The 23,317-nt window shown below is 36.7% G+C and overlaps 1 protein-coding gene across 4 annotated transcripts in view; it reads right to left on the bottom strand.

The window, feature by feature from the left end:
* FBXW7 (F-box and WD repeat domain containing 7) overlaps window positions 1–23,317 on the bottom strand; it is a 175,375-nt gene that overhangs the window by 75,060 nt on the left and 76,998 nt on the right. For 3 of the 4 annotated variants that reach the window (XM_041479946.1, XM_041479949.1, XM_041479948.1), the window contains exon 2: window positions 22,563–23,120. In XM_041479946.1, the coding sequence (XP_041335880.1) occupies window positions 22,563–23,051 (489 nt within the window). In that variant the 5' untranslated portion in view covers window positions 23,052–23,120. Of the gene's footprint in view, window positions 1–4,210; window positions 4,529–22,562; window positions 23,121–23,317 lie in introns of those variants that run through there. The other variant, XM_041479947.1, reaches the window with a different exon arrangement.

The raw sequence follows: 23,317 nt of genomic DNA on the forward strand, positions 1-23,317 counted from the left end.
AAGATGCAAGCATTTGGGAGTGCTCAGATTTGTTCACTGACAGGTACTCTGAAGACTACCTTTAGTTTTACATTAGAAAACTGTACACATACACATATATATGCACACACATATGCACATTTTCACAAATTTTTTTTCTTAATGCTCTTCTGTCAGTCTCTTCCTACCAAATGGTGAGAAATTCCAAGGAAAATTACTTATTTTTTTGTTTAAGGGGCAAAGAGATTAGTGCTTTTTTACATTACTCAGAACCTGTTCCAAAGTCATCTGCAGTACAGGGAAGTATAAATGGAAGGATATATAATTTCAGAAAAAGGAAAACAGTTTTTTCATCCATTAAGTAACTTCTTACTATCATCCATTAAATCAAGTTCTGTATTCAAGCAAGAAATATGATTTATTGTGGAAAAATTCCAGACTACATTTCCCTGAAAAAACTGAATAGATGGACTACTTGTTTGAACTGCTGGCACAAACATTTACACAGATTTGACTGACAGTGAAAAGGGTGCTTTGGTTGTTTTAACACAGAAATTAAGGGCTAAAAAACCCAAATCCAAACAAGTGAAGGTGTTCATGCATAAGTCACCAGTATTTTAAATACACTACTAGCACACCTATCAGTCAGAGGAAGGAAAGGAACTGGAGTCTCACTCCAAGTGCTCTACTGTAGTAACAAATGTGTAAGACCAATGGATGTTCTTTTATATGAAGAACACAGGCAGGTAAAAAAGTAATGCTTCAATGCTCTATCTTGTGCTCACTTAACATAGAAATATGTCCTACAGACAGAAGCATTTAATTGATGAATTGCCAAAATTTGGTTGGATGTATTTTAAGGGTGAAACATACACACATACAGGAAAACTATTCTCACAAAATCATAGAGTATAACAGAATCTTTGGTGTTTCTGAGATTACAGGCAGTGAAAATGGATACATTTATTACCTTGATTTTTCCAGCTTGGAATACCACAGGGTGCACACTGAAACCCCTGCTTTATAACAGTTCAGTGCTACTTTAATCCACTTGAAATGAAGGAACGCTGCAAGTGAACAAGTCAATCTCACAAATTTTCCAGCTTATTAGCACTTCTTAAAAAGATACATTCAATGTGATAAAATTGTTATACAGCAAACTTAAAGAGGATATTTCAAGACAATTCAAGAGAAATTTCAGGGAAGAAAACTTTGGAAAACTAAACAGGGAAGAAATCTATTTGTTAAACAGCTTTTCAAAGAGTTGAGAACTACAAGACTTCAGAAGGAAAAATACTTCTGTTAGTGGTTTAAGAGCATTACAAAGGAAAAATCACATACTTAATTAAGAGACCAATTTTTTGTCAACTGGAAGTATTTACCATGGCAAACAAAACATGGCACTTGACTTTGGAACATGCGTGACATACGTGACTATGCTGTAAGTATGTTCAATGATCAGCTGCAGTTACATCGCACTGAAGAGCTAAATGATATCTGATACTCCAAGTGTGTAATACCAGCTAAAAAGTATTCATTGCTCCTCCGCTTTATACTGCAAAATCTACTGCAGTGCCTAAGAAAGATGTGTCAAAGGCTAAAGAGGACAACAGCTATGGCTGTGTTTGGTGATAGTGCATCAGTGTTTTCCTGGGCAGCTTTGTAAGAATACATAGGTTTACTGTGTAAGTACAGTACTTTTGTAGCTGTGCACTGAAGTTATTCTCAAGTGCTCCACAAAGAATGCTAAGTAATACTATTTTTAACTGGATTCAGATTAGTGGTATTGCAGACAAGTGTTTTAACTACTTGAGCAAACTGACAAAATGCAAAAGGGCAAACTGCTAAGTCCTGTGACCATTTATAGTGCACTTCTTGATAGAAGCCCAGTACAACCAATGCAGAGGATGCAGAAGCCATGAACTGTCAGCTCTCATAACGGAAATATTTTTACTCTCAAGGATCACAGAACACATTTTAAAGATGTTTTGTTAGGTCTAATGTACAATTAAGGAGGGGAAGAAATGAGTTCAAACAAGGAGAAGGTCAATATTAAAGTCAGGTCAATGTCTGAATGGCCCAATCATACACACGCCCCCAAAAAAGAGTGGCATTGATATATTACCAAGTCAATAACCTGGAAGAAAATAGTAGCTCATGTTCTAAAGCACATCAAACTAAGCTCTGAAAATGCAGTACTAAATAATTCAATGCATTACTTATTAAATGAAAAGTAGAATTTTTAAAAAATAAAACTCAAAGTTGCATAAAGACTTTGTGTCAAAACTCCTATTTTGCATAAAAATACTTTTTTGGTTGTTGTTATGTTTAATAAAAGATAAATCAGAAAACAGAAGTATTGACTCTCTCATCTATTGATATGAAGAATTAGATTGGGTTTTACTATTGGATTTTTTCAACCTGCAGATCTTGTATGCAACTGCTGTGCGTTAGCATGGAAGGAACCCAATATGGTAATGGCTGGGAGTTACGTGCAGCCTTTGAGTGCTGCAAGGCATGGGACTAAAGGTGGAGCTCTCATATTTTCCACTATCAGCAGCCATCATACTGAGAATTATTAGTTTCAGTATACAAGATAAATAGATTGATGATAGCTTAGCTGGCAAAACATGCATTTACAGTATTTCTAAATTTTCTCCTTAGTCCTAATGCTAAAAGAAAATTAGATACTGAACACCTTTCTAAACCCTCCTGTAACTAAAACATTAAAGTGACTGATTGAGCAGGGTGTAGGACAGGACAAATGAGATAATTCTGGTCATTTTGGAACGGTGCAAAATCTTAAGAAAACTGCTTTAGATTTTGGTTGGGTTGTTTGGGGTTTTTTTTTTGTACCTGTGATAAGTTACTGTATGATCATATTTCTTATTACAGAAAATACATACATAAGACATCAGCATTCAAGTTCTAACAGTACACCATACTTACATAGCCACAAAAGGACTTGCAAAGTATATCTACTAAACTTATCTTCTACATGCTTCTATTATGTTTTTGCCAAGACAAAGGAACTAAAACTATCCAAATATATTCCAAATGCTTATTTTCAAACAAACTGTTCCCAAATCACATAAAATATTAAAATACTCTATTAAAATACAGAAACTTACTTTATCACTTTCAACATTCTGAAATGTTCCTATTTCGTGTTCAGCAAACACATATGCATAATATCGAATTTCAGAAAAAATACTTTTCTGAATGCACATGATCCAATATTAAACAGTTGTGTGTGTATATATATATGTTCTAAATTTTGCATTGTTGCAGATTGACATTAGATCGCTGCCTTCAATGTATCCCATGTAACCTTTTACATATAAGAAACATTTTAAGATATTCCAAACAACATAGTATGAAAAAAATCAAACCTTCCAGGGTGACCTTGTCAAATTTAAATTTTGCCTGTGATTTAACTAAGTTTGCTAAAACGTACTAAGTTGACATTCAAACAAAGCAAGCATATTTACAAAGGATGAGCTAGATTTTAAAACTTGCATCAGTAAACTGAAACAGTATTTATTCAGCAGCAAGAGAAAATGCATATAAATGTATTTTAAGAGACACTTAATTCATACAGTTCCTGAAGCTGTAGTATAAGACCCGTGATAGTTTGTCAGGCTAGGATTGTCTATATATAAACTATATCGCAACCTCCACATAGTAACATGCTATTTTTATTTTATGTAACAGTAAAAAATGTTATCTCCCTTACTGAGTTACAAAAGTATTAAAATCATATTTCAAGAATTCTTACTAAAAATGTTTAAATATTAATTAGTTTAACATTTCTAAATTGTCTAATTTAATATTCAACAAGTCGCATATGTCACTACAGTTCAGAACTGAGTTCAATGAATTATACCCCAAACTATCTTCATGATCTAAAAGACTGAATAACAGCAAAACACATTTATGAGTGCAACTATTTTGTACAGCATTTGTTTTCACCTACACGGTTTACAGCTACAAAAGAATCACTGACACGTTCCTCTAAATGAGTAATAGCTAAGACAACATGTACAGATTTTAATTAAATTAAAGCACAAGAACTGATGAAATAAATTACTAAAGAGCTCCTCTATGGCACCCTGAGTGAATAGATAATAACAGATGTAAGTACTTCCTCATGGAATGAATGCACCATGACAAAGCACTGAGCTCCAAGCCAAGTGATGAAAATCCAGGTTTTAAAGACTTTTACACTTACCCGCCTACGGCAGAAGGGCAAGCCCTGTGCAATGATGCTGATGCTAAATATCTTCATCACAGTTTGGTGTGGCAGAGGTTCTTTGGCACTTTTAAGATCAACAGGAACCAAGCCATGGTTGATGGCAGTTTTCCCAGGTTTGGACATTTTATCGTTCTTACTTTGTCAAGTCTACTAACACTGCAAGAACATTGCTAAAAACTTTGCTTTAAAGTTGCACGATTTTTTTTTTTTTTTAATGTTTCAGACTGGTGAATCAGCTCCCCACAGCCTGCTGCCTCTGCCTCTCAACCTTCTCCTGCCAAGTGTCCTGACCTGTCTGCTGCTCAGTGAAGTGCAAGCTATCCTAGTATAGACAGGAATTAAACCACCAAGGGGCAGGCAGACTGCTCCCGTCAGTCAAACAGCTGGTGGACCTCCCCTGCAATGTCAGAAGAGCCCTTCTCCAAAAAGGGATCTGCAGATTGAAAAAGAAGAAAATCATGACTGCCTGGAGTTTTAATAAGCACAGCCACTTACACCTGCACTTTAAAGGAAGAAGTTTCTTTTAATTTTGTTTTGTTTTTAACAAGTTGCTATTACACTTTGAGAAGGGGAATCCAAGGAGATTCCAACCTTCAGAGAGTGCAGGATCAATTTTATCACTCCCTGAGCAGATTTCTTCTGGACTGTCAATAAAATTAAATTAAAAACTGATCTGGACTTTGCTGTTCCTCAACTATGGTCTCTCAAAACATAATATATTGTCCAAAAATTAAAAAAGGAAATAAAAATGGATTTTTAAAAATTGGAAAGAAAAAAAAAAGTCTCCTAAAAATTGGTACAAAACTAGCTCATTTAATAAAAGTAGATGCTACATTGTGATTTTTAATTCCTTCCTCCTGGCCTTCCTTACTTATGTACAGGTGCTCCAGTCGGTCCCTCTTCCTGTCTCCCTGCCACCGTAGGGGGAACAGTGTCCCGGTGGCTTTGGCTCTAAGGATGTAGTGGTACAGTAGTTTTCCCTCTTCTGGCCAGCTCATTTCCCATGAGTTTGGGTACCAGTTTGCTCAGGCCTATCCATCACACCAGTGGAAAGTAGGAGGGCTCTTCCTCCAAGAACATAGCATCTCTTGAAGGATGTGGAGAGAGCTCTGCCTGCCCTTAGCAACCAACCCAAGGCCCATTTCTCAGGAAAAAAGTTCTTACTCCACTGAACAAAGCTACAAGCAATGTCTAGTACTCAGATTTTCCACAATTAGTTTACTTCCATTTTGAATAATTTCTTGATCAAATTAGCTTTCCTAAATGTCTCCATATGTTCCACAATCCCCTTCTGGTGCCTATACTTGGACATGTTTCTTAAAAACATATTCATATCTTGAGCAAAACTAAGTAGCAAGAAACAAAAGTGTGTGAAAATGTCTTACGAAACTGCTGATGAGAGATGCAGAAAACCATCAATGCTCTGTAGAACTGAGTCAGTACAGTCCAAAACACAGTGAATAAATGACCATTAAGAAATCTTGCAAGTCTCTTTATGCACAAACCAGCAAAGATAATTAACTGTATAATTGTGTGAGGGCAAAAGAGAGAGTGCAGTAATGCTTTAATGCTTGGAGCACAACAATGTAACTTGACAAAAGACAGCACTAAAATATGACTGTATTAGCATTTCCACTTAGCCCTTTGTTTCCCCTTCAAAAAGCCAAGCTGTAAGCATGTCTCATTTGCATATAGAGGGCCTCCCTGACCAAACATTTGCATGTGGAAAGTTTTTTATGAAAAAAAAAAAAAAAAGAAAAAAAAAGAGAAAGAAAGGAAAAAAAACCCTAACATTTCATTGACAGTATAAATACATTACAGTAAGCACCTACTTATAACACAATATTTTTCCCAGACAAACAAGACAATCCTTATTTCTTTACAGATGTTACATACAGAAAGGCTGTGACAGAATGCTGGGTAGCACAGTATTTTCTTGCACAGATGGCTGGGGTTTTTTTCTTTTCTACCATCCCATTCATATGTTATTCGAAAGCACATTTAGACATAAATTTTCTTCTAAAAGACTCTTTACATTTCCTACTTCACACTTCCTGCTAAAACTCCAAGGAACAGTTTACCCTTAGTCGGTACACAGCAGTAATGGCATTACTTTATAACTTCATTCTGAATTATTTCATATTTTTTACAAATACTAGGCTTTCACTTGACTGGAATGCTTCGGAATCGGTATCTTGAAATCTTGGTTTTATTTGAATAAGAAAATTTCACTGAATTACTCCAAAGAGGGGAAAGAGTAGCCTTTTGTTTTTACTTTGAATAACTAAAATGAAGAACAGAACCAAAAGCTCAAACGAGATCAACCCACATTGATGCATCATTCAAAAAGAAGCAACAGATCAGTTTTCCATTTCTGATGAACTAGTCACCATCTCAGTTGTTCCAATAAAATGTGAAGTTCAACAAAATGCAATATATAATGTAACTATATAAACATAATTTGAGATCAGATCAGGATCAGATACAACATTCTGTACAAAGTAAACCTTACTTTCTCCTTTAATAAATAATCAATATTTTGTTTAGTTGCATACAGAATTCTCTGGGTGCACAAAGAGAAACTGAACTAACTGCTGAAAATGCTGAACTAAATTCAATTTTAAGAGTATTTTGTTGCACAATTGCTGAAAGAATTTGACAGTGTGCCAGACCACCAACTGTTATTAGTTGATACTAGAGCCTAGCATCTTACTACTTTACAGGCTTACTCACCCCCCATTTTTTAAAAAAATATTAGCTGATAACATGAGTGCAAAACAGGAACACAATTTGGCCTATTCACAGATTTGCATACAACTGGGGAGTAAACAAGACTCAAGTATTGCATTCTCCAAGCACTGCTCACCACACCAGTTCCAGTCACAGGTTATTCTCACATCTCTGAAAACACAAAACTCAGGATTGTCAGCCCTTCTTCTTTTGTTTTGAGATGAAGTCCCAATGGTACATTGTTTTTTTCCCCAGGAACTTCTATTCTAGAGTAATTCCACAGGGACATACTTCTAGTTCGAAAAAAAAGGATCATCTTCATAATTAGTGTAGTCCTCATTTAGTAGATAGAGCCATGGCAAAATAAGGCACTTCTTTTGTCCAATGTGACATTACAGAGCTAGATTTCATACTTAACCATACCAATAAGAAAAAAATCTTTTGTTTTTACCTGTCTTTATTTTCCCCTGCTTTTTTAACACTATCCCCCAGAAAATTTTTGCATTAGCAGATGAGATCTTGTCCCACTTATCATCATTCTAGTTTTTAGTCCTGTATTTGCTACACATTGCTGACTGTAAGTATCACTGTCTTACAGTAATGTTTAAAGGTCCCAGGCTAATGCTGGAAAGTTATAAACTTTTAATAAGTGAAAGTCCTTAGCCAAAAAATAAAACACAGTCTTAAGTTAAGAGAGAAGACAAAAATAGTAAAGGTTGACTATCTCAGAAGTGTCATAAATACATTGCATATAGTAGATATCACTTATTTTTGTATTTGTACAATACATATATATTATAAATGTAATTCTAATTTAAGCTTCAAATGTAAAGCTTAAACAGCCACTCTGTCACTTTTATCTTTAAAAGGGTATACTTTTGCATTATATTGGATGAGAACATGTTTAAACCCGGCAAATGGGAAATTATGAAAATTTGAACTTTAATGCTTTGTTATACATTTTACTAACAATCTGTTTCTAAATATAGTAGGGCTGATTTCCAATGGTGCTCTGAGTGCCTGCCTGTCCTTTTAATCAGAAGATCCCATTTGAAATGAAATCACATAAAAGTGCCTGTAAAACTAGTATTTTTAGACTCAAGGCTATCGTGGACTTTCAGCTAACTGTAAACATAAGAATCCAGAAGACTCCTGTTTCTTTTTGGCCAGTCCAGTGAAGAGATGCCTGTAAAATGAAAGCATGTACAAAGCAGCAATAATATTTCTACCTTCCAGTCAGAGTAATTCAAAGTCAGCTTTTTTGGAGCTGTTTACCTGGAAGGAAGTGTTACAAAATTAACTAGTTTGTTCAGTATACTGAACTCAGGCAGGTCATAATTTTAAGACATAGATCTATGAAATTATCCCAGCACTAAAAACCAGTTCATGTAAACTTTCCAGAGTTTTCTTCTAGAGTTGTTTTGCATACTAACATTACTGGAAAAAGACCTAAACAAAACCATGACATTTTAATATGGTGATGGAACAGTACAAGATCTAGAGATGGCTGAATGAAGTATTTGCAAGTATAAAAAAATTAAAATGCAGATAGCAGAACCCCAGACAGGTTCTCCACAGTCCTTAACATCGGTGAACAGCTGCCCTCAAATGGATAAAGCAGAGAACTGCAACATTTCAGAAGTCACCTTCTCAAATTAATTGTACTAACATAATAATCTTTTGAATATGTTAAGTAATTTATTTCCTAAAAAGATCTGTAGTAAGCTCTGGATAGCTGTAGCATACAGAATGCACTATAATTTACATTACACATAAGCCTTATTATTCATTTGATATTCATGCTGGTCCCTGCTCAGGTCGAGAAAGACCGAGAACCACTTTGTCAGCAAAGCAAGATAGCCTACACAACACTATTAGCAACTTACCCAGCAACTGTGATCCCAATTTTATTTATGTGAGGGATTTCTAATACCAATATATAATCAGTTTTCAAATGACAGATTGTATATTAGCCTGCTTTGTGGAGATTAACAAATAAATTGTATAGATAAAAGGCACTGCTGAACAGAAGCTAACTGCAACTGTATTACTCATGCTGGATAGAAAAAAAACAAACCCTATTGCTCTAAAATTACTCTGTTGTGTCCACGTTTACCCAATACAAAAATCTGCACATATAAGAAAACAATGAAGGAGATCAATGGGGACGACAATTTTGATCTTTTGAGACCAAAATGTCCTAAAAAGCATACACTTGGATAGTATGCAAAAGGGGCAAAACCATTAGTAAAACATGCGAACTGATGGCTTTCTCCATAGTCCATGAAAAAACCTTAAGTGTAGACCTGCTGTAACACAAGCAAGGGAAAGAACAAAGTCTGGCTCCAAGTTAGGTTATCATACAAATTCAAACTGCACTTGAATTACCCTATAGCTTCTCCAGGGCCTTATGGTCCAGGGTGTCAGGGGACCTATACATGGGAGCATCCCTCTGAACAGTCCAGCCACAGCAAACCTTGATTTCAGGCTTATGTGTCACTATGAGTGTTGACTGATAAGCGGCTTCTGTGGTGTAAAGGAAGGAACAAATGTTGACTGAACCTGTATACATGATCACACAAAACCCAATTCCACAAGGATTCAAAGATGCCTAAACAGGTGATGGTCACCTTGTAGACCTCCTCCTCTGCAGTCTCTTCCATTTCCTACCTACCTACCCTCAATTTATCTTGCAAATTTGTGTAATCCTAATCTTTTTGCCAAATCATGTGAAAATTAGCCAAGAGATGCATAAGCTCTGGAAAGGATGACAGACAATGACACATAAAAGTCTCAAGTGCACAAGCTTTGTTTTCTTTGGCAACAAAGCCTAAGAACACAGTGAAGAAGAATCCAGATTTTCCTAACTTGGATTAACTCAAATGATAATTCCTGGTCATAATTCTGGCTCTGAAATCATATCAAGGCATGGTCATTATAAACTGCTGTGTCTAATACAAAAGAGCTCACTTACAATTTTTGCCGTGGAAGAGCAAGAAGGAGCTATGCTGTTTGTAACTGCTGGTGGAAGATGGTACAACTTGTGTAACACTCCTATATTGAAAAAAAATTATGAAATTTCAAAAAAATATAGATGTGGATGATGGTAAAGCTGCTGTCTGGCAAAAGACTTCACACTGCACAAGACAGCATTCCCCAAAGTCCACTAGTAGAGGTCAGGGAAGATGAAATATCAAGCATATCAGCAAAGGGGAGATCATCACATAAACATACCTACTACATATTTTTCATGCCTATGTTCACACTCATAACTGTTTAAGCATCCTGGCATTTAAGTGTGAGTGCACAGAGAAATAAAATGAGACTCAAATTTGACCTACTGGATTTAAATACTTATGTATGGTGAGCCCAGCAGCAAATCAGACTAACCAATAGCAAGGATTCACTACTCTCAGTTTCTAGCTGGAAACACCAGTTCAAGTGAGTTTAATAAATGTCACTCTGTAACAAAATAAGATCTCCACTAGATCTGCTCAATCCCACAGCTGTTCCTCTTTATAGCTGAAAGGAAACAAAAATGTCCAATGGAGACTCTAGAAGGGAAAAGAAGACTAGCACTTCCCCCCTTCTATCTTTGGCCAGATTTTCAATAAACTGGCAGTAAAATCTTTCAGAGCTTGTGAGCTCTGAAATAACTCCAGTAAGTAGGAAACCTGAAAATTCTCAACTTTTGTTGTTGCTAAGTTATTTTTCCACTAGATTAGCAACTGTAAAGAGCTCACACAGCAGCCAGATGTATGAAGAGACAAACTGTTTAGTACTGGAGAGCAATCAAGATCTCCACCTTTGGGCAAGAACGAGCTGTTAGATCACCCCTCTTTGTCCATGGATCCCTTAGCATGTGATATGGGTCCCAAAAATATGACAGCTTCCCAGGCATCTCAACTAGAGCAGAATTCCATCTCAAAAGAAGGGGAAGGGAACTTGCAGGTACATGCAGCTACAGGTGTGGGATGTGCCCTCAATCACGACAGTGCCACACAATAAAGCACATTTGCATTCACAGGAGGTAATTTTTTATCAGGTCTCATGGAGTGTTTATGAAAACAACATAGACTGCCTAGTAAAATGCATACTGATGAGACTATATAGTATCAATACTAATGATGTTGTCAAAACATTAAAAAAATACTTAAGCATCTAAATAAAATAATGCCCACCTTATATAACCATTTTAAACTGTAGGCCTCTATTATCCGGCTTTACTCTATAAGTCCCCTAATTTTATGACTGTATTTACCACACTATGGTGTCTTGTTGTTACTGTCACTTTTTTTTAAACTATCTTTAAAGCATGTGTCTTCATTACTCCAGTGAATATTTCAGAAAACATTTCAGGTATGCAACAGAAATCCAGCTGCATCATCTTGCATTTTATAAATATTCCAGAAATGTCTGCCCAGTTCTCATTGGCTATAACATGATTTGTTGGATATGCAAGTTTAACTCTTTAGTCTAGTCAGTATTGCAACAGCTGTTAAAAAGAATTTCTACAGCTGCTCTGCAGGAATTTATTTGCTGACCACTTTTTTATGCTGGTTTTGCACCTTTAAATAAAGCTGAGACAAGAATTAAGAACTGCAACAGGTAGAGGAGTCATGCAATATTTAACACTGGATTAAAATGCAAGTCAAATTCCCAGCTGAGGATAAGATGGGGGAAGGGAAAGCAGGTGGTTTTTTACTAAGGAGGCTGCTTTTATGAAAAGGGAAGATAGGAAACTGAAAAATTCTTCTCCATACTGCAAAATTCAGCTTTTCTTATCAGTATATCACCCTTCCATGTAAAATGCAACACTTTAAATGAGAAATTGTCTATTTATATACCTACATACACACAAAAATGCACAAAGCAGTACAAAAATACTTAAAACAAGTTTATCAGTTTCTGAATAATGCACAAAAAGCACTGACAAAAATGAGGTTTGGACTTAGACCTTTCTTTCTATATATTAAATGGGAACAAGAAAAATCCCCAAAAATATCAAAACAAAATATTAAAAATATTTCTGCCACCTTACACACTTAAACAATTTTTTTTCTTCTGTAGCAGAATTCTGTCCCAACGTTGTTTATTCAACATTTTAAAAAAATCCCGACAATGCTCTACGGATTAGCTACACTGATGACAGCCAAAACAAAAGGCTGAACAGTACAAAGTATTGTAGTTTGTATGCTTGGAACAAAATGGTTTTCAAGACCTCTTTGGATACGAGACTATTTTCCTTACCAGCACTGTAAAATACACATAAATACACATAAATCTAACAAATGCAACAACTGATTGTTACAATGGCATTCATTTGATAGCACCAAATTAAGCTACATAATCCTTTTCAGCTGGTAACAGCATACTGCAAAGGGGTGTGAAGCTATTTATAAAGCTCAAGATATGTGAAGTAAAGAATGCTTAGAGCACAGAAAAAAGCAGGTAGTACGCAGAAGGGCTGGCATTCCTGATTGGTATGGTTGGCCAAATCTAGCTCTGAGCTTACTGGCATTCTGATACTAAACCCTGCCAAGAAAGATGTGAAGTGCACCAGCACCAAATTCTGATTGGCACAGTGTGGGAAGAGTCAGAGTCTGTCAAGAGCCTGTCCTCCAAAACAGATACACGGGAATACCTGCACACACAGGGTGCAGCACACTTGCTCTAAGGCATGCAGTACCAGTGGTTTACACCAAAGCCAAAAACTGTGCAGAAGGGTAAGTGACTCTGAGTACCAACAGAAAGTGTCCTTGCTGTGGATAAAGTCCAGCTTAAAAGCCAAGGGACAACATTATTACATTTGGCAAGAACAACTGATCCATATTGAATGATTTTTGGTCTGATTTCTTCCATTTAGCTGTGTCACTTCTACTTTCTTTATTTTTACATATTCATTTTAATTAAATCAATTCTTTTCTCCATGTTTTAGAAAATCTGACCAAGGTATCACAACTGAAGGAATTATGACATTGGCAAAAAGAGAGTTTATTATATGTTGCCTTTAATTTATTTTTTTTTTTAGTACTGAATATCTTTGGGCCAATAATGATCACAGTAGCTGCCATCCTTAAGGGACACTCCATAAGTTAAATGAGAAGAACAAAGGGTCTCCTGCCCACTTTGAAACATTGACTGGGCAAGAATGAGATTTGCACTTACAGGAAATGTTGCTAATACTTTACTTGAAAGTAGTGATGACTTCTGAAGATGAATTAGGTGGAATTTATCCCTGCTGGCAATCCGTGGTGGTGATAAGTACATTTTCCACTTCACAGAGGGGCCAGGGATTGAACAAATGTATTAAAATTTTATAAGCATTAACTGAGTAATATGTCATGACACAGCTGAAAAGTATAGCAAGTGTCTTCCAAGACTGAATTACACTGAGTATTACTAAAATTCACAATTCACTCCTTTCACATTATGCAATATATGGCCAGGTAGTAAAGTCAGTAGAAAACATCATCTTTTAATAAGAACAAAGATTGTTAAAAGCCAGGTTTTACAAAGAAATGGTTATTTTGGACCACCTTGATTCGGAATAAAAATCTCTGCACTTCTTTAGTAATTGCGTCCTTCTCAGATCCTCTCTCTCTTCCCAATTCTTGTTACAGACTAAAGAAACAAAATTTAAAATTAGCAAGAAGAGTGAAAAGAACAAATAAGACAGAAGAAAAGATGCCTAACAGCAATGCTTTCCACTTGTATTTCACTGATTATTATCAAGATACTTATCTATCCACTAGAACTAATTATTTCCTCCTTTAAAATCTCAATGCCACTTAACTATATGTAATAGTACATCAAAAGTTGTACCATACAGAGTCAAGGCACATGAAGATTCTTAACATAAACACATTTTATAATAATTTGGTGAATTCCTGAACTTGTCTGGCCAGGAGAGAATGGGCAGAAATCTCCCAGATTTTGCATGAAGTTTAGACAGCATCTTCATTAACCACACTATGGGAAATAAGGGAGAAGATGCTTGTGACAAAACGAACCATTTATAGAAACACCTGTTCTAGGTTTTACAGGGATTTTTATAACAGAAATTTCACTAATAAAGCAAACTGTAAAACATTCACATAAACAAAACATAACAGCTCATCAGTAAGTCTATACAAAATGCACAGTACATCATTACAACACAAGCGCAGCTGCATGCACAGATCAGACACCAGGCACTAGCAAAGAAGAACAGTTCACGTGTCAAAAATCATCCCTTGTGGATGGACATTAGATGCTGTCTGTTGAAACATTTGCTGAGACAGCTTGGAAATTTTGTTTTTTAAGTATTCTGCCTGTTCAGAAATCATTAAACTAGCAGAGAAATTGACATTACCTAGTTTCTCTCCTCATACTCAAGAATTTATAAAGGTATGTAAATTCCTTCACTGTGCAGTTTGCTGAATAGCCACACGTTCTGCAGATAATGAAAAGTCTCCTACAGAAATAAGGAATTACTTAAGAAATTCTTTATTAAGAAATAAAGGACATAGTGTAATCTTCAAAATAACTCTGAGTGAAAAACATATCAGGAAAAAATATTAGTCCTGCAGCAGGTGTTAAACCTAGTTTTGGTCTTCAGATCAATTTCTAGTTCTCCAGCTCTCTAGCTAATTTCAGGTCCCATGATTTTATAAGTGTAAAAACCAGCAAATACAAGAAATTTACTGATTTTTTTTTTTTTACATACATTTCAAATTCATAGCTAAAGGAATATTTAACAACCATTTGGGAAAGGATGTGCCAACAAAACCAAAAACTAACTCACCAGCAAAAGTTTTATTTTCTCCACACTTTGATTCATCATTTGCATTAAGGTTTATAACTAGTAATACCAACTTCAGTTAACCTTCACAAGGAGAAGCAGCTTAAAACAGACAGGGCAACAGCATCCACTGATAAATGCTCAAGAAAATACAGCTGTATCATGACAGGCTGGAAATATTTGGGCTAATGATCACATCAGGCAATAGCATGTGCCACATAGCCAAGAACAATAAAAGGAACAAATGGCATATTTAAGTGGGGCAGAGCTCCCAAATGTATTTGTTAGACAAGTCACATATCCCAACAGAGTGAGGATTCTGAAGAACATTTGCATGATTTCTACTTCATAATATTGTAGTCATATAATTGGTGAGGTGAAATAGTACTACTACATATTTTTTTACTTCTTCCCTTTGGAAAAAAAAAATTCATTTTCATTTTGACAGCAAAGATGCAGAGCAAAAACCACATGGAAGCTGAATGGACATTGATTTCCAAGTCTATGAAAAAGCGTGGGACAACAAGGCACTGCTTCAGGTAATTATTCTGAAGATATCAATTTAATTTATTCTACATAAAATAAACTGGTATGGAAGTCTGAGTAACATATGCAAGTACCTCCCCAATATTTACCTTTAGGGAGCAATGCCTAAGCCAGGCAACCAAAGGACAACTCAAAGGACAATTCAAGTATATACCCTTAGTAATAACCCCATTACTACAGACACAGCCCACATATCTATAAGCAAACTTCACGATCCGCTTATAGAGTAGGAAAAATTAGCAGGGCAGCAATTATGTAACACATTAGTTTTATGTACAAGTGAAGGTGTAGGAAAATTCTACTTAGAAAAGTATAGCTAAACCCCTACAAGTCTTGAGCAGCAAATGAAATTATAAATTAACACAGCAAAGCAAAAGCACAGGAAGTAAAAAGTACTTTTCAAACAAAACACTGGTATTTGCAGAAAAGCATGCTGCAAGTTAGTAAAGTCAGAGAAATAACTTGCTATGTACAGAGAAACAAAGAATCTGCATTCCTCCCATGGATGCTTTAATATTTAATAAACTACATCTAATGAGAGTTGTGTAACCTTTTCAAATGGTCCTGCACGTGTGGAATGATTAGCACTAAACTGTGGGGTATATAAATTAGAAAGAAATCAAAGGTTAGAAATGTTTATTTATATTATTCTCCAAGTATGAATATTTCTAGCATTATTACCACCCAATACAAAATACAAGGCTCTGTATCAGAAAAGTAAAAAGAAAATATATTTTAAAACAACAAAAACTTGCTTGAAAGTAATTAAAGTGTCATGGTAGTGCAAAAGTAATTCCAACTGGCAGTTCTGAATCACAGAATTGTTGGAAGGGACCTCAGGACATCATCCAGTCCAATTCTCTGCTAAAGCAGGTTCACCTGCTGCAGGTTGCACAGGATCATGTCCAGGCAAGTTTTGAGTATTTCCACAGAAGGAGACTCCACGAGCTCTTTGGACAGCTTGTTTCAGTGCTGTCACCCTCAAAGGAAAGTTTTTCCTCATTTTCAGATGTAACTTCCTACGTTTCTGTTTGTGCTCATTGCCCCTTATCCTGCCACTGGGCACCACTGAAGAATCTGGTCCCAATACCTGAACACCTGCCCTTAAAGCATTTGTATGCCTTGAAAAGATGCCCCTCAATTAAAAAATAGAATCACAGGAAAAAGCAAGAGGAAAAAAAACAACTGTCAATGCTTTTTTGTTGCCTTTTTTCAACAATCAGAGCAATTTTTAAGTGCAGCCTTTCTGACACAGCTTTAGGCAAATTATAACTTACTTTAAAACCCTTTAAAGCATTAACTAAAAGGCATGAAGAATCTACATACCTTGCACGTGATTCTTGAAAAAACAATAGGTAAAAAAATCAATCTCTTTTTGTAGTATGAAGGTTTTTCTCTTTCTCTTGTGTACTCAGAGCAGAGAACTATACATTGCATTCTCATCACAAAAGTGATCTGAAAATAAGTTTAATACTTGTTCTTTTAAAGGAAACATTACTACATCATTTCCTATACTGAAAACATATTCCTTGACAAATAAAAAATACTGAGTCCTTCTGTTCCAGTTACATTTATTCCCTACACTTTAAAAAATGCTTCAGGCTTTTAGCTGCAGGAGCAAGGAAAACCTTTGCAAAGGAACACTGCACAAGTCTGCATAGGGAGGGCTGCAGCAAAGCAATAACAGCCCCCTCTGCTGCTCAGAGAAGGAGAAAAATTATTAACACACACAAACCACCCTCCACCTACACACACCGCAACTTTTGCCTAATTCCATGTACTGCCTGTACACACAAAAAAAAATCTGCTCCCAAGGATAAGCTTTCTGCAATCATCTTTGATTCCCCCTTATTCTCCTATCCTGCTTTTAGCCTATCAGTAATTCTGACAATAACTGGAGACTTTCACACAGGAGTCCTTTTCACTTCACATTTGCACAAAGTGCCCAGTGCAATCTTAGGTTTCCTCAATTTAAAAAATTAATGCTGTCTTTCCACCCAAAGCCAAAACCTCCTGAAAAAATAAATCCTCCTCATCTGTGTGGCTCTACATACAAGCTTAGACCAGGCACCTTGCAGCAAAAAACTCTGCTGCAGCCTGCACTACTTAAGAGCTGAAAGCTCTTTATGTGAGCACAGCTTTAGATTTGGTTCAGAACTGAAGAGATGGGTATTTAAGCTGCAAGTGACAGATTTTCCTGTGGTGCATCCTCTTCCAGCTCCACTCAAGTCAATCCAGCTTATCTGTTGTCTCTTCCCTCCCTCCACTCTCCCATGTCAATAAACAATCAAGAAGAGGCACTCCTGAACAGCACCAATACCTACACACACTCTCTCTTGTGACTTACAGCTAAATGGATAGTATGGTATAAAGTATGGTAGAGGATGCTGCAATCAAAGTACACTGCTTTTACGTGAAAATTAAACTGCTTCTCAGCCTATATTAAATGTATCCAGTAAAAAAAAACTTTTTACCTTTAGTAATGAAGCAAATGCTAAAATATGACAGCTTCTGAAAGGGTATCAAAGTATTTTTTGTGGTTGTAGATGCAACTATACAATAAGTTTTCATCTTCATTTTAGCTAATCTGTTTTCTGTTTCATTGGAAGCTCTGCCAACCAGCAAAACAACCACAACCCACAATTCTGCAGCAAGCAAACCTGCATCTGAAAAGGAGACTAATTAGTGAAGTTATTGGAGGGTTCTGCCCACATGAATGCCTGAAGCCTCATGAGAAGTAACCATCACAATCTAAATAGTTAACACAGAAATAACATTTCACATTCATATAACCTAATTTGTTAAGTTTTATGACAGTCTCTATAGAAGAAAAGGAAATAAATATTTAAGTAAGTTGCAAAGATTCTTGTTGAACAGTGCCTGTTGCCCAGAATGATAAAGCATCTCACATAAATGGGCTCAAACACTCCTTCAGAAATCCCTCCAGACAAGTAGAGCAGAAAAAAATCTTTTCTGAAACCCCAAGCAAGGAAATGGCTACGCACCAGCTAACAATCTTCCTGCTCCACCTGCTCACTTGGATTTTAAAATTCAGGTCCTTACATAATACTACTACAACACTACTACAAGTCAGACACTAAAGCATGTCCCTAAGTGCTACATCTACATCTCTTTCAAATACCTCCAAGGAAGTTAACTCAACCTCCTTGCTGAGGAGCCTGTTCCAGTGTTTGACAACCCTCTCCTGCAAGGAGTGTATCCTAACATCCAATCTAAATCTTCCCCTAGTGCAACTTCAGGCCAATTCCTCTTGTTCCAATTCCACTTGTTACCTGGGAGAAGAGGCCAACCCTCACCTGGCTACACCCTCCTTTCAGGTATTTGTAGAGAATGCTAAAGTCTCTCCTGAACCTCCTCTGGGCTAAAGAACTCCATCTCCCTCAGCGCTCCTCACAGGACTTGTATTCCAGACCCTTCACCAACCTCTTCACCAACCTCATTGCCTTTCTCTGGACACTCTCCAGCCCCTCAGTGTCCTTCCTGTAGTGAGACACCCAGAACTGAGCACAGGATTTGAGGTTCAGCCTCACCAGCGCTGAGTACAGAGGGACAGTCACTGCCCTGGTCCTGCTGGCCACATTATTGCAGATCCAGGCCAGGATCCACTGGCCTTCCTGGCCATCTGGGCACGTCCTGGCTCATGTTCAGCTGCTCTCCAGTAGCACCCCCAGGTCCTTTTCTGCTGCACAGCTTTGCAGCCCCTCTGCCCAAGCCTGTAGCACTGTATGTGGCTGATGTGAGCCAAGAGCAGGATCTGGCATTTGGCCTTGTTGAGCATCATATACTTGGCCTTGGCCCATCAATCCAGCCTGTGCAGATCCCTCTGTGGAGCCTTCCAGCCCTCCAGCAGATCAACACTCCAACCAATTTGATGTCACCTGCAAACTGACTGAGGGTGCATTTGATCCCCTCATCCAGAATGTTGATGAAGATATAAAGACATCTGTGATTCAAGATAAATGTTGCAACACCAGAGTGCTCAGAAAAGTATCATAACAATAGCAAAACATAGAAAAATATGCCCAATAGACACGTTGTCCTTATTATTTACATTTAAGAGATCTTTCAGGGAAGAACCTGATTGCTTAATGTATGGGGAGAAAAAAACCGCATTTGTTAAACAGCTCTTCAATACAACATGAAAATAAAATGAAATTGTAATAAAAAAAGTCAGACAACAGGAAGAAGGCAGAGTAAAGGTGGAGAAGTTTAAACACTGATGATAACTAACAAATATTAAACTAGGCTTGAGAGAGACTTGCCTTGCTGCACAGTTTCCTGTTTTCAAACAGTGACATTTTTTGAAAAATAAGCTTTAGCTTGCACAGAAGTCAGTACAGAACAGCCTAATGTTTTATGCAAGAAATCATGGAAGGTAACCACAAGGATCCTTCTGGATTCCTGTGTGTTGCTGGTGAATGCAATGAAGTCCCTCCTCAACCAGTCTTTTCAAGGGCCCATGCCCTTTACTCATAAGATTTTCACAACGTTATGGCAGCAATTATATCAGTTATTTGCACAGAGCAGTAGTATGAGGCAAATATTTTTACATACTTTATATATATCTGTTAGAACACAGCACACTTGCTGCTACTAAGGTGACAGGCAGTGAACCCAAGCAGGGTACACTGTGGTGCTATGGGGGAAATATAACATTTCCTTCCTTAGCCACACTGGACTCTGCAGGTCAACAAACAGAAAAACAAAATCAGACTAGAGAAAGACTTTATTCAGTAGTTTATGAGGAAAGGAAGAAAAAGGACAAAGAACAGAGATATGAGAAAAACTAAGATGAGCTGCACAACACCTACAGTAGTAGCAGATGCTATTTTGTTCAGTCTCACTATTATCTCTTAGTATTTGGTAGTGGTGAAAGTGTGCTGCCCATATGTACAAGCAGAACAAGCTGTGTTGCATCAGGAATGCTTCTGAGGAGCCAGGTTTAGATCTGACACACAGACATGCAGTAGGGTGTTCAGCCTGTAATCGTGGCACAAAGCAAGTTTCACAGAGTAAAGAACACAGCAAGGTAATTGAGAACTGTAATTGACTACAAATGTTGAGAAACATGTCTGAAAAGCTAAAAATAAGTCCACCAGGGTCAAGCTTCCTAGCATGACTCTATCCTCAACAGGTAGAAGAAGAAATCACTTTTTAAATATAGCTAACATGTTTGCTAACACTCCCTTTTCTTCTCAAAAGCAGCATATTAATTAGTCACGCTTATTTTTACTCTGGTAATTCATTCATGCTCTCACAGATGTATTTCCACAACACTTTTTAAAACAGAATGTGCTCCTCTGGTTAAATATTGGTTTATTAATGAATTGGTAACATTAACGTTGCATGTTGTCAGTTCTAATGTGTAACCATCATGCTGAGCAGTGCCAGCTCAAGCAGCTTTCTAACCTGTGCTGACACTTCAGGCACACAGCTGAAACTTCCCAAAACAGAGCTGCACCATGAAAAAATTCCCAAATATGGTTTGCTACCTGGGTGCCCAACAAATCTTTCAGAAGCACAGCCTGGAGATAGAGCACACACAAAAATGGCCAGCCCTGCATTGAATAGGCAGAGCAACTACCAGACCACGCAGAAACTTTGCATCTGTACAAAAATCTCTCAGACAACTTCCTTCAGGCTAAACTGGCTTGTTTCAGCCTCAAGAAAAGAAAGAAAAAGCTACATTCATTATTGAAGTCAATAAAAAAAACTTCAGAACTGGCCACCATTGAAAATTATGTTCTGATCTGTCTATACATAATTTGAGTACAGTTACAAAGCACTTCAACAGGTTTCCAATTCAGAGACTTAAAAACATAATTTTGAGTATAAGAATTTCCTACATTAATTATTGTCCATGCTGGATGCAAGTTGCTATACGATACTCAATAAAATATATTAAATTCAGGAAAACCAATGTGTTGCAATGAAACCAAGGATTTCAGTAGTAGAATCCAATTCAATAATATGAAATATGACAGTATTTCACTCCAAATTAGAAAGCATATACTGCAGTACCCTGAAGAGTAGAATTATAAATATAAAATTATATAAAAACTCATGTGAAAACATTACAACTTTTCAAAAATCAAATATGTTAGCTGAGATACTTTAAACATGGAAGTGAATTGCATACTGTCATTATTAACAAAAACATTGCTGAATGTTGACAGAAGGAAATATTCACCCTATTTACCTGTTCAGGTGCATCTTGAAGACTGATTATCCATCTCTATACATTTGTGCTCATAGTCAACCTGTTAACTTATGTTAACTGACTTTTTTTGTGGCTTCATTTTACGTCAGGTTTAATTATTTTTTAAGTAAAATTTAAAAGTTTGAGGAAGTTTTGTTTTTTGAAAGATGAGAGGAGGCTAGGTGTTCTATTAACTATTAATGAGTAAGAAAAATAAATCAGTCCATAGACTTAGAAAGAACATTCTCCCAGAAAAACACTGGCCTGCTCCTCTTTCTTACTAGTCAATGCCACTGCTTTCATTATTTAGCTGCTCCTAAGAGGTAACGGAATTCCTCCTTACCAAAGAACTTGGAAAATATAGTTAACTACAAATGTACACTGCAACCAATAATCCAGTAACTTCTTTTTAATCTAAAATGTTAGGTGATCTAAATAGAAGATATAGAAATAAAAGTATGAAGATTAATTTCCAGATTCTTACTGCAAATCTGAAGTTTTCAACAACCAGCACACAGGTTCAAGGTCCTCACAAGCAGGATGCAATAAGACATTACGTAATGACTTCCTAACTGAATGACTGGCTATTGCACTTTTAAAAATCTGTATTTTGTCGATGAGCTCAGCAGGCCAGGAGGAAGAACTTCATGTTTCTATAATATTCCACCCTACTTTTTCATTACAATGTTTTCACCTAAATGAACCAGGTCTTGTCTGAGAACACATCGATTGCTTACCTTCCCTTCTAGCCCACTTGGAGAAGGAAAATAGCATAAATAACACCAGGAGGGTCTTATGTAAAAATATTTATAAAGAAACATCTTGGTATTTTGACCATAGTCATCAGAATGCTATTCCTTAAAATATATAGGGGTATTTGCTCATGTCAAATGCATGCAAATAATTTTTATTATTAACAGCTAACAAATCCTTTACTGCAAGCTCTTAAGGAAATAAAATTCATTATGAACTTGAGTTTATGCTAAATATGCCATTTTTTTTCCAAAATCCAAGGTTAATGAGGATTAAGAGTACAAAAAAATTCTCACCTTTGTCTTCATGTAGAATGGCGATGACTGGTGAATGGGCAAGTCCACGAGGCTATTGGAATTTGTGACACTATTACTGTTAGCATGTTCATCCTCTCTACTGCTGTCATCAGACTGATCAAAATCATCACTGTCCTGGTCCATTTCCTCCTCCTCTTCCACCTCCTCCTCTTGATCACCACCATGTTCATCGTCATCTTCCTCTTGGTTACAAGTGGAATCTTCATCCACTGTAATAAGTCTATTATTATTTTCTTCTAACTGCTCCTGCTGAGACTCATGCCTGTCATCAAATCCAGGTTCTTCTCCTCCTATCTCCCCATTCCTCCCGATGTGCTGCTCCTCTTGTTGTCGTCTTTGCTGCTGCTCCTCCTCTTCTACGACCCGATTCATCTGCTCCTCATCTACTTGACTTGAGGAAGCATTACCTCGAAGAGATCCACCAGTTCGTCGCCTCTTGCTGCCCACAGAGAGCAGTTCCTGATTCATTTCCAAAAGCCAGCTTGCTACTTCTTGGACCTTGGCTAGGCTATCTGAAGATGCAAATGCTTTCACATTCTAAGGAGATAAAGAAAAAGTGGAAAATGACAAATGTTACTTTTTTAATTAGATAAAGCAGTAAAAACCTATTTAGTTGTATTATTCCTGGCAACTAAAAACAAGGGATATCCAGGAAACAAGGGATAATTTCTACTTGATACACTACTAGAAAAACAAACAACAAAAAAAACTTCAGGCAACTTTCTAGCAAGAGA

The sequence above is a fragment of the Pyrgilauda ruficollis genome, unplaced genomic scaffold (assembly GCF_017590135.1).
Source record: "Pyrgilauda ruficollis isolate IOZ18807 unplaced genomic scaffold, ASM1759013v1 scaffold5, whole genome shotgun sequence".
NCBI classification, from domain to species: domain Eukaryota; kingdom Metazoa; phylum Chordata; class Aves; order Passeriformes; family Passeridae; genus Pyrgilauda; species Pyrgilauda ruficollis.